Source organism: Hyperolius riggenbachi, chromosome 10 (genome assembly GCF_040937935.1).
Source record: "Hyperolius riggenbachi isolate aHypRig1 chromosome 10, aHypRig1.pri, whole genome shotgun sequence".
NCBI classification, from domain to species: Eukaryota; Metazoa; Chordata; class Amphibia; order Anura; family Hyperoliidae; genus Hyperolius; species Hyperolius riggenbachi.
In genome coordinates this window covers 72,612,563-72,628,704 of record NC_090655.1, presented here as the reverse complement: position 1 = coordinate 72,628,704, position 16,142 = coordinate 72,612,563, and the positions used below count along the sequence as shown (strand labels likewise).

General features: G+C 43.4%; 1 protein-coding gene across 1 annotated transcript in view; it reads right to left on the bottom strand.

Moving 5' to 3' along the window:
- Window positions 1-16,142, bottom strand: part of PLCE1 (phospholipase C epsilon 1) — a 465,913-nt gene that overhangs the window by 134,068 nt on the left and 315,703 nt on the right. Inside the window, 3 exon segments of the mRNA XM_068255587.1 lie at window positions 1,309-1,517; window positions 13,347-13,605; window positions 15,502-15,647. Of these exon segments, the coding sequence (XP_068111688.1) occupies window positions 1,309-1,517; window positions 13,347-13,605; window positions 15,502-15,647 (614 nt within the window).

Here is a 16,142-nt window from a genome sequence, read left to right as displayed (position 1 = left end):
GGCATAGCTCCAAGCTAGGAGCAAGAGCTATGACTAAGCACCTGTGTGTCTGAAACGCATCAGCTACAAGCATGTTTTTAATGTACCAATAAAGAAATCTAGATTTTACCTTCATACGGTGGGCTGTGGGCATTTTTCTTGTTTTCTGGAACATAGCCCTAATCAAACAGAGGTCTTCCTGTACTGATAACTGTGTAAAAATAGCAGGGCAGTTTCTAGGCTAAATTGCACCCAGGACGAGGGTGTAAAAATTGCACCCCTTCCCCCGCCCACCCCGTGGACTCGCAAACCCTTACTCTTTAGGGACCGTCACACAGCCACAGGTCACAAGTAGATCTGCCTACTTACTAGTGACCAGCCACTCATCCAGGAGGACGCAGGGACCAGGAAAACGCACAGGCAAAGAGAGCCCAGAAAGCTGACTCCAGGCAGCCTAGGAGGAGTCAAGGAAGGTGATCATGCTGGTAATCTTATTTCTTCTTCCATTTGGCTGTACTGCGCGTCATCAGCTTCCTAGTGGTTATGTCCTTTGCCTGCGTCCCCCTTCTTCTGCTCGCCAGTCTGCGCCCAGGGAGGTCGCCCTGCCCGCACTGCCAAAGAAATGGTCCTGAAAAATGGACCTTCACTCATTCACAATTTTAGCAGTCAAAATATGCATTGGAAACTATGGCAACTACCATAACTATCAATGGGAAAGCATAGTTTAATTTGTGTTAAATTTCTTTTGCATGGGCTTCTCTTGCAGCACAACTCTGGTGTCCATTGAGAATCCCTCTAATCTAACATTGTAACTTACAGTAACCCTTCAAAGCAACAAAAGCAATATCAATATCAGTTCATCTTACACACACTGGCTTACACACAGATGACATTGGGTGCCTGCATAGGGCTAGTGAAACACTTCTGCCTGGAATTTGGCTTCCACGTTTAACAGAGAAGACATTTAAAAAAGAAAAACTTGGGTGCTTGCCTGGCACAGGAGAGGCCTTGTGCATATGCACTTTATTAACCAAAGTATTTCTTGCATTGTTCCCTGCTTTACAAATTCCTACAAAAGATAGCAGCATTCTTTTGCTTCCTGTATCAAATGGAATGGTTTAAGTCTTCTTGCAATAGCTTACTGTAAACAGATAAACTGACAGATATGATTTCAGTAGCTAAGCAACAAAATTCAAAGCATAGTTTGCATGGAAATTAAAAAACAGAGCCAAAAAAGCAATCCCTCAGCGGGGTCACGGATAAGAGGCGACCTGCCTGTTCTTCTGCCTGTGAAAGCAGAAATAGGTGATCACGTCCCACAAAACTTACTGGAATCTGTTTCTATCCATGACGGAGTTTTTCCTGGAGTTGCCACTATCGCTGACATTATCTTCCCCCTCCTCTGATTCTAGACTGCGATTGCAGCTGCGAATCGTCTGCATGATATTGTTCACTGTGGATTCTTTGTCTGCATTGTTCAGTCCGTCTTTTCCAACTCGCTGCAGAAAGTTGTCTTGCCCATTATAGTCAGACACAAACTGCGAGAGACAAATTGAAACGTTCATTTCATTTTCTTATCTAAACTTTTCATGAAGCCAACAGAGAGAAAAAACAGATATACAAGAAAATGCCATCATGAACAATAGAGAGTTTACAACATTGATTTAATTCTAAGGTGGACAATTTTACAACTATGTAATGATTCACATTAACCTCATAAGAAGCTGAAAGCTGGTACACATTTTCAATTATGATTGGCCAATTACTGACCCGTTTTAACACCTCCATATAGTATGAGGGACAACAGATATTGGCCTCAATTCACTAAGATCATGCTAGAGATAATAGGGCAAGAGAAAACTTACCTCCACACGTGAGAGAGTTAACTTATCTCTTCATTCCTTAAGTTACCTCTTCTGTAGTTAATTTACCTCCTCTGTAGTTAATTTACCGCCTCTGTAGTTAATTTACCTCCTCTGTAGTTATTTTCACATGCAGCTAATTAACAGCCTGTCTTTAACTCTGGAGTTATTTTAAGGATTGGAGAGTTAATTTAAAGACAGAAGAGTTAACTTTAGGCTTGCCTGAGGTAAAATGTTTCCTGAATACTACATGCCTCATCACCATGGTAACAACTCTAGAAGAGTTATTAAAGACAGGAGATAAGTTTAGTGAATTGAGGCCATTGAATACTATGAGCAGATTGTGTAGGTAAACCCTCATACTACATGGCAGTGTTTGGCCAATTATAATTGAAGGCGTGTACCAGACTTTTCACCAGATAGAATTCTGTTTTTGTTTAAAACCTGGTACACACTTTGAATTTTGATTGGGCAATGGCTGGCCAAATGTACCACCTCCATGTAGTATGAGTGCCAATACATATTGAATACTATGAACAGGTGTGCTGTACTGCAGGTAAACTCTCGTACTACATGGAAGTGGCAACAAATTGGTTGTTTTAAATGATGTGTGACCAGCTAAAGCCCAGCACATATCTTCAACTGTGATTGGCTAATTACTGACCAATTTTACCACCTCCATGTAGTATGAGAAGTTTACCTACACACTCTGTTCATAGCACCATATATTCCCGCGTATAAGACGACTGAGCATATAAGACGACCCCCAACTTTTCCAGTTAAAATATAGAGTTTGGGATATACTTGCCGTATACGACTACCCCTCTTCCAAATAAAAATGAAAAGAAAAATCATCATATACTGGTGCTATGTATGAACAGATACTGGTGCTGCACTGTATGTGCTACCCGGAATACAGGTAGTCCTCGGTTAACAAACGAGATAGGGACTGTCATTTCGTTCTTAACCTGAATCTGTCCTTAAGTCGGGACAGCGCCGGATTTCTGTGATTTAAAAGTTTTTAAGTAGTTTAACATTGGGCAGCTACATACCGCACACCTCCCGTGCCCTGGTGTCACCCTCTGCCTCTACTAAACACCTCCGTATCATTACAGAGATCCGCGTCCTCTGACCCGGATACTGTTACTGCTCTGCGCATGTGCAGTATGCCGGGTCGCCTCCCGGCCTGCGTCAGAGGACGCGGATCTCTGTAATGATACGGAGGTGTTTAGTAGAGGCAGAGGGTGACACCAGGGCACGGGAGGTGTGCGGTATGTAGCTGCTCACCTCCCCAAACACATGGCGTCTTTAGGTCAATTTTAAACTACTTAAAAACATGTAAATCATAGAAATCCGGCGCTCGCGGTGACGTCATCGACGGGGCGGAGCTATCGGCGGGCCGTTCGTATCGGGGGGGGGGGGGGGGGCGTTCGTAAAGCGGGCGTACGTAACCCGAGGACTACCTGTATAACAGTATGTAGGTGATTGACTGGTTGGATTGGTCAACTCTCCCTCTCCCTAAGTGGATTGGTCAGCTCCCCTTGTCTACCTATATATCAGAGCGGTATGGAAGAATAGATCGCGCTCTGTCCATAAAATATGCCTTGTTCACCCTTCTATCCTATTTACCTCTTTCTCTGCCTCTCAGATCTCACTGCTTTACTACAGTCCTCTGAAGCGAGATCTGAGAGGCGGTAACAGGATAGGGTGTATCGTCCAGCATCAATGACACCCGGCGTATAAGAAGACCCCAGAAAATTGAAGGTGTGTACCCGGTCATTTTCAGCTCAGCTCTGATTACTTTGGCAATAACTTTGTCAATAATTAGCCCAACTAAATGATCTATATCTTGTTTTTTTCAGGTCAAATTAGGCTTTTTGTGGCAGATTTTTTTTTTGTATTTATCTTATTTTCTATGCATTCTAAAAGGAAAATAAGGAAGAAAATGAAAAAGTACACAATCTATAAACTTTAATAGACTGCAGCTTTATTGTAAACAGTTGTATTGTACATTCAACTCACACATTTTATTTGTCTATGCTTCCTATTTAAACAGTTTATTTGTTTTGATAATGTCTTAGATGTAACAATTAAGTAATGTATACAATCTGCTACTGACTGCTCCTGGAATGTGTATTTTACACTTGTTTACTAATTAACTCTGCTATTGTATTCCCTGCTATAGAATTCCCTTGGGGGAGGAGAGGGGTTTGCTGACTTTCCTTTTTGACTCTATAGAGTTTTTTTTTTATCAGCGCAGAGATAAATAAACAGTGTTATCTAAGATTTTGTAGGAAGGAGAGTGCAGAGACTTATATTCACATCATAGGAACAGGAAGTGGTTAAAATAGCTACACACGGCAGATTTTTGTATCTGAACATGGGAGGATGGATTCCTGTGAACAGTGATGTGACCAATCCATAGATAAATATAAGATATATGGAAAGACAGACAGACAGATGAGCCGCCATTGCTTGGATAAGCAGCAATCAGCAATGGGCTGGATTGTTGTAGCCAATTACTTTATCCCCATCTGCTATAAAAAAAAAGGACAATACATGCAGCTCAGTCAAATCAAGCATGCACAATTGTCACTGGCAAAGTGTTAGCCTGAAATGATCATAAACAATTGCTTTGGTTGATAAAACAAACTTGCACTTGTACAGGTCATTAGTTTTTCATTAGGGTGCTAATCAAACTTAATCAGAGGTTCAAAAAAATTAAACAGAAAAGAATCTAAATGACTTAAGAGTAGTGATGGTCATGTGTAGTAGAACTCATGGAGAAGGAGCAAGCATTGTTTTATCAACTGATAGATGTGCAATGCTCTGATTTGCTGTGATCACATCCTACTTTAGCACATGATCATGACTAGCAAATCAGAGACTTGCATTTCTATCACCTGACCAAACTGATCATATGCTTCTCTGAGTTCTCCTAGATATGACCATCACTATTTAAGAGAGTCTGCTACTGCCATCTGCACACAAAGCAGCTGTGTATAGAAACCTTTACACAGTTGACCCTCTTTGTTGAAGATACATCTTTGATAGGCATCAGAACTGTCACATGCATCACTTCGAACACTGCCATCTGTGTGACAGGTAATGCTCCGATGATTTTAAACACTCCCCCTTGCTACCCCATGACTGAGGTCAGTAACTCACTGACAAAGTACAACATGAAATCATAAATGTAAGCTATACTAATATTCACATAGGGGAAAGAAGCCTCCTTTATGCCAATGTGCAGCCTTCAGAATGGAAACACTGGCGTGACTTCCGAGCAGCCATTCAAACAACTTTAATTCATCTCTTGACTCTGTTGACATTCACACTCGCAGCCAGGTGGATGTTGTATATTACACAGAAAAGTCTCAACTTATTCAGGACTTTAAGAGACAACTGCATCGAAAAGGCCAATAGGAAGACTTACTGCCCCAATAACGTCTATTAAACAAATCGGAGGGTCTCTACTAGAAGTAGTTTCATTCTTAGCGATTTTATGATGGTCTTGGATGAAAGTAGAATTGATATATTTGTGCTGGAACTGTAAGCATGCAAAGAATGCTGGACTTGATTCCACTCTACACTGAAATATGCAAGCGGCCTTTACACAAGAAGTAATCCCCATCAACTTGTTTCAATTTATGTATATACACAGATGGAAGTGGGAACAGCACACTATGTTCATGTGATATGGTAACAAGAGATAGGTTTTCCCACACAAGACTAAAACATAGATTGGTTACTGCAATACGCTTAAAAACGCATTCCTGAAATTTTTATAAAAACTTCATTAAGCCTCATTACTCTCCAAACTCCTAATAAGACACTTAAAATAGGGAAAAGGTCACATATCACTTTTAGCAACTTTGAGGCCCTATTTATACCTACTGCTATGCGGTGAGTTGCGTTGGGACCCATTTGGAAAATGGGATGCAACGCAACGGGCGTAAATAGAGCCTAAAGAATAGACATGTGGCATTTTTTCCTCTACTTCATGGATCTAAAACAGGAGTAATGATGTATGCTCTTGCAGTGTGCTATAGGAAGGGGTGTGGCCAGACTACTAGGATGCCAGGCTTCAACTGGTCAGAAGGGTTAGAAACAGTCACATGGCCACTCTTTTAATTTTAATAGAAAAGAGCTTTACTAATCTTTTGTATATGTTACAGCCAGAACCCAAAGTCTGGCCACTTGAGGTTCTGGCAAGCCTGTGGTTCTGGCATGTGCAAAGTGGCCAACTGATGCGGCCAATGTGCAAAACCAATCACACTACACTTACTATTTCGGACTTTGGCTGGCCAGAAAAGGAAATTAAAACAGTTGGCTGTTCAAGTCCCGAACATGTTTCAGCACCTGTATTCCCCAGCTCCTCTTCCTGCCTCTTGCACCCCATGTCTTCCTCCCGCAACTGTTGAAGGAGGCAAATACAGAGGGCAGTCTGTCCAGTGTGCCTGTGCTCTCTCCCTGGTTGGTGAGTGTGAGAGTGAGTGAGTGAGTGAGTGAGTGAGTGAGTGAGTGTGTGTGTGTGTGTGTGTGTGTGTGTGTGTGTGTGTGTGTGTGTGTGTGTGTGTGTGTGTGTGTATGTGTGTGTGTGTATGCGATATTTAGTAGTTTGTAATGGCTTTTTATATGCTGTCATTTTGTCCCCGTTTATACATCCAATAAACGTTTGTAAATGTAATACAAAAACAATCCCTTTCCATAAAAAAGAAAATCTACCTTTGTTCATTAAGTAGCAGTGGAAGTCACGTGACTGCCGCTGATCTTTGTAGTTTCATAAAGACTGGCAGTACCCCTTCTCTAGACTATGGGAGACTGCCAGCCAAAACAACCCCCCGCCCCCTTGCACCAGAGTTGGAACTACCCCCGCCTTCTTTACAGAGGCGTAGCTAGGGTTTTCAGCACCCGGGGACGAAGACCATTTTTGCGCCCCCCAGGGGGTGCCTAGGCACCCCCTGGGGCAATATAGGTTTAGAATAAGGATTAGGATAATGGGGATAGGGATACAATTAAGGGAAAACATTACGTCTGGAACACATGATGCTACTTCCCGTCAGATCGACAGGTCAAATCAATAATTTCCGGTATGTCCGACTTGTTCCTGATCAAGAACAGGATCTTATGAAGTAGTGATCCTACAATCGATCCTGTTCTTGATCAGGTGTAGATTGGACATGATAGAAATGATTGTTCTGAGCTGTTGATCTGAGAGGACATTGCGTTCTGTGTACCAGCCTTTAGCTTAGTTAAGGTAGCCATACACCTAGGGATGATGGGCAGATTCAACCAAGAGACAAATCTCTCTCTATTCTAATCTGATAAGAGAGAGATCTGTTGGCTGCTCGTACACCGCAGGCCGATTCCGGAGAGATTTCATGCTGAAATGTGCCGCATCCGCCATAGTGTATAAGTGTGCATGTACATGTATGCATTTATACATTACCTGTCCATTAGTCTTCCAAATCCGCCGCTCTTCCATTAGCACTATACACGCCACTGGTGTGGCTCGGGTGTGACTTCACACACGTGCCGCAATGCTATGCGCCAGTGGCATGTATGGGGCTAATAGAAGAGTGGTGGATTTGGAAGACGGACAGGCACCGCGACACAGGACAGGTAATGAATAAATGCACACATGCACATTTATACCCTTAGGGAACAGCACCGGAGGTTATCAGAAGTAGGAAAGGGAGAGGTTAGAGATACTAATAGATCAGGATATTGGATATTGACAAGACCTTTTGGCCATTTAGGGTAAGGGTAGGAATTAAACAATAAGATTATGGGAAAAATATACAGTAAAGTATCAGTTTAGGGTTAATGATCACAAGATTAGGGTGATTAAATTGACTATGGATGGTCAGTGACATGACTATGGACTCTGTAATGTGCTGCCGAAGAGGTCAGTGCAGCACGGTGGCGTAGTGGTTAGCTCTCTCGCCTTGCAGCGCTGGGTCCCTGGTTCGAATCCCAGCCAGGACACTATCTGCAAAGAGTTTGTATGTTCTCTCCGTGTCTGTGTGGGTTTCCTTCGGGCACTCTGGTTTCCTCCCACATTTCAAAAACATACGGATAAGTTAATTGGCTCCCCCTAAAAAATTGGCCCTAGACTACAGTACTTACACTACATAATATAGACATATGGTAATGGTAGGGATTAAATTGTGAGCTCCTTTGAGGGACAGTTAGTGACAAGATATATATATACATTGTACAGCGCTGCGTAATATGTCGGCGCTATATAAATACTAAATAATAATAATAATATAAATATATAATAAAATTATGGTAGGACATTAGACTATGACTATGGTAGGATTAGAGTGTGAGCTCCTCTGAGGACAGTCAGTGACATGACTATGTACCCTGTAATGTGCTGCAGAAGATGTCAGTGCTATATAAATATATAATAAAATTATGGTAGGACATTAGACTATGACTATGGTAGGATTAGAGTGTGAGCTCCTCTGAGGACAGTCAGTGACATGACTATGTACTCTGTAAAGTGCTGTAGAAGATGTCAGTGCTACATAAATACATAATAATAATGTGGTAGGACATTAGACTATGACTATGGTAGGATTAGACTGTGAGGTCCTCTGAGGACAGTCAGTGACAAGACTATGTACTCTGTAATGTGCTGCAGAAGATGCCAGTGCTATATAAATACATAGTAATAATATGGCAGGACATTAGACTATGACTATGGTAGGATTAGACTGTGAGCTCCTCTGAGGACAGTCAGTGACATGACTATGTACTCTGTAAGGTGCTGCAGAAGATGTCACTGCTATATAAATACATAATAATAATATGGTAGGACATTACACTATGAATTTGGTAGGATTAGGTTGTGAGCTCCTCTGAGGACAGTCAGTGACATGACTATGTACTCTGTAACATGCTATGGAGGACATCAGCATAGTATAAATACTTTATAATAATTATGGTGACACATTAATGGGCTGCTGCAGGAAGAGAAAAGGTGCTGGTGCTCCAAGATAGAAACATTATCCTGTAAACAGCTGGGTGAACCACTGTGCTCAGAAGACCAACATGCAATAACAAAGGAACCAACTTAAAGGGGTTCTCTGGGGGGAGTTTAGAAATAAAATCTGACACTTACCTGGGGCTTCTATCAGCCTCCTGTAGCTGTCATGTCCTGCGTCGTCCTCCTCTGATCCGCCGTTCCCCGCCGCCGGCACCGGGCAATAAGACGAATAATGCACGCTCCCGCTCGGCAGCTTACTGCGCAGGCACGGTAGAAAGTTTTCTTGTACTGCGCCTGCGCAGTAAGCTTCCGATGACACGCAAGAGGGAGCAAGCACGTGCACAGCCGCAGTGTGATGAGATGCCACATTAGACTGGGACTGGCGGCAGGGAACGGTGGATTGTAGGAGGACGGTGTGTGACATTACAGCTACAGGGGGGCCGGTAGAAGCCCCAGGTAAGTGTCTGTTTTTATTTTCAACACCCCCCCACCCCCCAGAGTATCCCTTTAAGGTGCCCATACATCAGAAGATGTATGGGCAGATCAACCAAGCGACAGAGCTCTCTCTGATCGTATCTGCTGCCTGCCCATACACCGCAGGCAAATTCCTGAAAGATTTCAGCATAAATCTCTCGAGACTCAGCCTTGTTGTGACACCGCAGCCACCATCTCACTGCCTCCACGCTGTCCCTCTAATGTAAATTGCCCTCCCAGTGCCCGGTGCAGTATATTTTACCTGTCTGTCACTGGCTTTGGCTACATACATGCGCCCCATGTGATTGCTGACGTATACTTGAGCACGTGTGTGGTGTCGCCCACGTAATGCCTGGCAACAACCAGGTGGGGCACATGTATGTAGACAGAGCCCAAAGCCAGTGACAGACAAGTAAAATATACTGCACCAGGGGGAACATTTTACATTACAGAGGACAATGCGTTCCGTCGCGTTCGTCCCGATATTGTACGCCGTTACCGCCATGTACCAGATCAAGCAAGTTTACATGTAACCAATTTCTTGAAACCCGAAATAGGTTGCATTGTCAAGCATGCTCTTGGCAGCACCAATTTTCATCAGATGAGATTATAATGATCTAATTGGATGGTCGATTTGCCGCAAAGTCGCCTGATGTATGGTCACCTTTACATGAACCCACGTGAATAGTTTTTAGAGTCTGTGTGGGAATGAAAAGGGAGATGACTGGGGGAGGAGAAGAGCTGCCTGATAAGAGAGGGCTGCATTAATATAGGGGAACTGATAGAAGCCAGGCAGCTGCAGTGTAAACCTATATACAATTGTATGGGCAGCAAGTCATCTGCAGCACTGTATATAATATAACATAGGGATACAATTAAGTACAAGTAAGAAAGCATACTCCATTACCATTGAAAACATACGCACAGAGCAGGGACAAGGTCCTCCAGCACCCAAGGCTGAGACACCAAAGTGCGCCCCCCCCATCCCTCCCACCCCAGCGGTCACACACTGATTGCTATTAGATTAAGAGGACCACAGGGCCCACAACCTCCCCAACACCTTAATATCTAGTTATCTGGATAGCAGTCACTGCTATGTATCCCCATTTTCTTATTTCTTTCTGCTTCATACACAATTAGGAATGACAGCTGAATGAATTGTGCGCCCCCTCCTACACTGCGCCCTGAGGCTGGAGCCTCTCCAGCCTATGCCTCGGCCCGGCCCTGCATACGCATTGCTCTGCAATCATTCACCAATGAGTGCCTCCCCCGACCCCCGCTGGTCACTCGCTCCACAGTAGCTCAGGACCAGGCAGCTAAAGTAAACAAAATGACTTTTCACACACTAGTTCTCTACCTCCTGGATTCTGACAGCAGCATCTCCTCCACATTCATTAGCTAGAAGCCAGCCATCCCCTCTCTTCTCGGCTTGAATTACCCGGTCTGTTTGGCTCAGCCCCGCCCCTCGCTCAGTGTCACAGTGGAGAGAAGAGGAGGGGCGCTCTTCTCTGTATGCACACAGGCAGGACTGAGACAGGAGAACAGCGTGGCAGCAAGCTGAATACTGAGAAACAGCCGGTCTGCTGCCCGTGTGAGCTCTCCTGCCGCTCACCAGTCACTCTACACTGCCAAAGCGCCCCCCAGATGCTGTGGGGGGGGGGGGACAAATGTACCCCCCTGACCCTAATAGGAGAATTTAGAGTAAGATCTCACCCATGCATGCTCCTTGATAGGGAGGGTTGCAAGTGGGTTCTAGGCCACACCTTCCAGAAAATAATGATAAATTAATATGGGGGTCTTATGATTTAATTATAACATTCTGTAAATGTAATAATACTGTGTACCTAACTCATTGTATATGTATAAATATGCATCCTATGCTGTCTCCGTATGATATCTGATACTGTAGGCCATATGCAATTCACTTTTTCCCGAGTTTTAGCCTAGGTGATATTTTAATACGTGTCAATAAAACGTTTTTTAAACCCCAAGCAAACAAATACACAAAATAATTTTGACAGTACTTTGCCTTGTACTTTTTTGTCCCATTTCCATTTGAAAGTGCTAAGAATGCATTATAAACCACAGATGAAAAGGAGAAAACTCAGGTGAAAAAAGGGAATTGCATATGAGCCTGTATGTTTAATTCACAGCTCAAAGCAGATCAGATATTCCAGCGAGCAAAAATATAATATAATGAAGGTAAGAAAAGTAATATGGAAATAAAGTTAATAAGGAACAACTTACTTTGAGTGATTATTTTGCTTGGAAATGTGCTATTTTTATCAATTAGATGATAATTAAGTTATTTATGAGAAGTTCTGTGAATAGATCCCAATGCCTACAAGAGGCAGATCTTTCACTGATTGAATCTGATCAGAGAGAGATCTGTTGGCTGCCCATACACCACAGGCCGATTCTCTATCGATTTCAGCATGAAATTGGTGTCCCCGGAAATGTTAATGTGCCCTCCGTACCCATAAATTAAAATATCTCACCTGTCCACTGCTGCTGTGAGTATAGATGCTTCTTCTTATGCATTCTTGTCCCACGTGACTGCCGCATATAGCCTTGAACCGTGTGTGACGTTACATGTGCTACACGTGGAAGTCACGTGGGACAAGAATGCTGATGAAGAAGAAGCTGGACAGTAGTGGTGGTCGGACAGGTGAGATATTTGAATGCACAGGGGGCACATTAACATTTGAGGGACCAGGGGTTTCCTTGGGTTCGTCGGTAGCGATAAAACACACCATTACTGCTATGCACCCGATCAACCATGCCAGACCAAGATTTTCTAGCTTGCTTGATCAATGCATTCAACCGATTTCAGCCCCAAAATGGTCAAATCGTTGGTCGGGCATGCTGGTTGTGGCACCAATTTTAATCTGATTCAATAATTATTATCAAATCGGATAGTCGATTGGCCGCAAAATCGCCAAATATATGGCCACCTTTAGACTTCTTTAAAAATGCTGTCTGGAGAGCTTGGTTTAAGACATTGTGCTGCTTTATACCTATAGCACTTTCTGCCTTCCGTTGCAACGTTAAATAAATCTTTTAATTTGGATCCTCATCCTTAAAAAAAACATCCGGGAAATCTAAAAAAAAAAAATTAGCTTTACTAACCTGGTGCTTCCTCCAGCCCCTGGCAGCTTATGTGTACCTCGCTGCAGCTCCGGTCCATGCGGGTCTCATGGGGTCCCCTCCGTAGCAGCCACTGCTCATGTGCGAGCGTGCAGCCATGCCACTTACGAGTGCACTCACGTGGTCAGGAGCATTCTGTAGTACTGGAGTGGAGAGCACAGTGGCCCCCAACCTCACCGGGTTGGCAGCTGCTATAGAGCAGACCCCGTAAGACCCGCTTGAACCGGAGCTGCGGCAAGGGACACTTAGGCTGGCAGGGGCTGGAGGAAGCCCCAGGTAAGTAAAGCTCATTTTTTTTAAAGATTTTGAGGAGGGTACGTTTAAAGTCCCCTTTAAAACCCTCTAAAGAAAGTTGACAGCAACACAGCCTGAGAAGAACAAGTATCAAAAGTAGCAACAGTCAAGTGACCTCCACTTTTACCTGAAAAAATTACCTTTTTGTAAATACATAGTCCTATTCGTACCAAACTAGTGGGAGTGAGAGAGACACACACAGTTAACAATTTTAACAAGAATTTTACCTGATGCAGAGAAAAAATACAACTACACAGAAAAATGTTGCACATACACAGAATCGTACAACACGGCAAACAAAATCAAGTACATTAGGCTATCAAGGTTCTTCAAAACCCATTAATCAGGCATTAATTCAGACATATTTCCCATCTGCAAAGCTGAAACTGTATGCCGTTTATTATCAACATATTTGAAACAAGTTATTGTCTCTTGGAGATGGTTTCATTAAATACCAGAAATATGATAATACTTCAAAAATACTGCAAACTTCAAAAATACGTAATAAATTTAAGTAAAAGCGCAAAAGGAACATATAATACGTTATAGGGGAGCTTAGTGACTGGGAGAAAGACTACATATGTATTTACCTCCAGTGTTTCATTCTGCGAATTGAAGCGGGGACACAGCCTGATCAGACTTGCAGCCCCATCAAGAGCTTCACACAGTTCTTTCAAGAACACTCCACAAAAAGGAACCACTTTGCAGCCAGGTATATTCAGCGCTCTGTTCACCACTTTCCTGTACTCAGACGAGAATTCATGTTGAGCCATGGCATCTTTCAGGCTTCTCATAGTTTCGATGTCGCTTTGATCCATGAACTGCCACATTTTCAGAACCTTTCGTGACCTGATAAGAAATGGAAAAGTTTGCTCTTCTGCGGCACGCACAATATCACTTCTAACGCATGAAGAGTTTTGAAATGGAAACAGAACTTACAATATGGTAACAGTGGGGAAATAATTCCTAATGAGGCTCACAGAGTGGTGAGCTGCAACTTTTCAAGAGCCTCAAGTGCTGGATGAGGCCTAAGATCATCAGACCTCCGAAGACAGATGTGCCACCTGGATCTGGGGATAAACATGTACACTGTGTTCCCCAAGCATGGATGGAGTTTTGGTCATGGAAGGATAGAGTGCAGTTTGGCATCTCACATTTTATTAGGGAAATAATATTTTATTGAACAAGCTAACCCCTTATTAGTTCGGCTACAAAGATTGTACGGGACAAAAGGCAAACATTTCAGCTTGCTTAAATTATTTGTATGTGCATATACAAAAAAGAAAAGAAAAACCAAAAAACCATTCCAGAACTTTCTTAGCAATAGCTGCCACATGGGGTTGGAACAGCCTGCCCAATCACTAGATAAGTGTAGGTTGACAAAAAAAGGAACAACATGATGCTTTGTGCAGCTAATTGGTGAGACATAGCTAAATATTCTAACATCTAAGCTTCACTGGCTTAATCAATTAATTAATTTTAAGGGATGTGTAGAGTGGAAACATGTGAGACTTCTTCCATTAACAACCGCAAAAACAGTGGTTGTGCATTTGACATAGTGGAGAGAATGGCCCACAAGCATGGCCCCCTATTACCACCTCCTCAGAGCTCCAACATCCTGTACACCCTCTTCACTAGAGTATTTGAGACGGGAGCGTGATGGAAGAGTTACTCAACTCTCACCACCACCGGGATCTCTCTTCAACCTGTTGTATTGTCTCCTCTCTATGACTCTCTCTAGTGGCGTCCTCTTACATCATGCCATTAGAGGCAGTCAGAGAGGAAACGTGTGATCAGCTGAAGAGAGATCCCTGGCTATCTATGATGGGGAGGGGGCTACCTAATACTGAAGGCCAGGGCTGAATATCTGGAAAGGCCACAAAGGCCCAGGCCCTGGGGCAGCTGCAGGCCAAGGGGCACCTGGACATGAAGGAGGGGTTACTACATATGAAAGAGGAGGGTGAAAATGGGAAGAAACACATGAAAAAGGAAACTGATGCTCAAAGGGGCTGTTTATGAAAGATAGGGGCTGGTGTACATGGAGGTTACACATGGAAGAGGGGGTTGCACATGTAAATGGAGGGGTCCTGAGGCACAAGAAAGGGGAGCTGCAACATACTTGGCCTAGGGGGACACAAAATATAAATCCGGGCTTGCTGGAAGCACATCTGGCTACCTCAACTGGGGGCACATATGCTACTTCTACTGTGGCAGACAATTTGGGGGGTGAGGGGGGAGGCACTTTGGAATCTCTGCCTATGGCACTGGAGAACCTGGTCCTGGCCCTGATGTCACAGACGGGCCACACAGCAAGTACAGACAGGCCACATACAGCCCAGGAGTTGTGTATTGGAAACCACTGAGATAAAACCTCTGTTAACACTTTTTTTTAAGAACACCTCCTGTTAAGCTCAAAAGCTATGAAACATTATGCATTTGTTTAGTAGAATACCTTGGAGTTAGGCCATTTCGTGCAAATGAGTGTGGTCTGGCCCGGCAAACTCTCAACGACATCCATAATGTTTTCCAGTCTTTCTACTTCATCATCAAAATTAAAATTTACTTTAACTTCACTTAATATTTTAAAAGATTAAACATGACTGCCTTCAGCGTGTAAACATTGTGACCCTCCAGGTTATTTCCAAACAGTCAGTTTGTAACTGTATGGCTATTTAATACTGGCTGACTTCGTGCCATCTTATGTTTATAACAGCTGCTTCAGCCACCCCTCAATTAAGCAAGTACCTGAGTCCTGCCAGGAATTCCATCACAGCATTGTAATTGCCCATGTTCCAGCAGCACTTCGCTATGTGCACTAAGTGGGAGAAGACTTCTCGTTTCTCTTCCATGGATCCCGCAGCGAGAATCAGCCATGTCACCCAAGAACTAACCTAAAACAGAAAACATGAAATCATTATGAAGTTTGTACTGAAAAAGAGTCAAAGTAAAGGGTGGAACTTCCAACATTAATAGTGTTTGTTAGTAGAGCAAAGTAAACACAGGTAATATACTCTCACTGATGCTGCTGCATCTCCAATGACGAAATCCAAGGACGTGTGCTCCATTTAAAAAAGTTGAAGGAAGAGAGATAGCACTCCTGAAAAAAGATGAACAGCACGTGCACCATCCGTCCATCAAGCACATTTATTGGGAGTGCCGGTGTCCAAGTACACCATAGGAGAAGCATGGTACAGTGTGGCTTCCAACAAAGCAAGTTACATGTCCAAATCAGTGGTAGAAGTGGGTGAGAGGCACTAACATGGCTGTTTCGCATCTGATGACGCTTTGTCTTCAGACGCGAAATCCATCCACCTCCTCCACCGATGATTGCACATTTCAACGATGTGCAAGTTGCTTTGTTGGAAGCCACACTGTACCACGCTTCT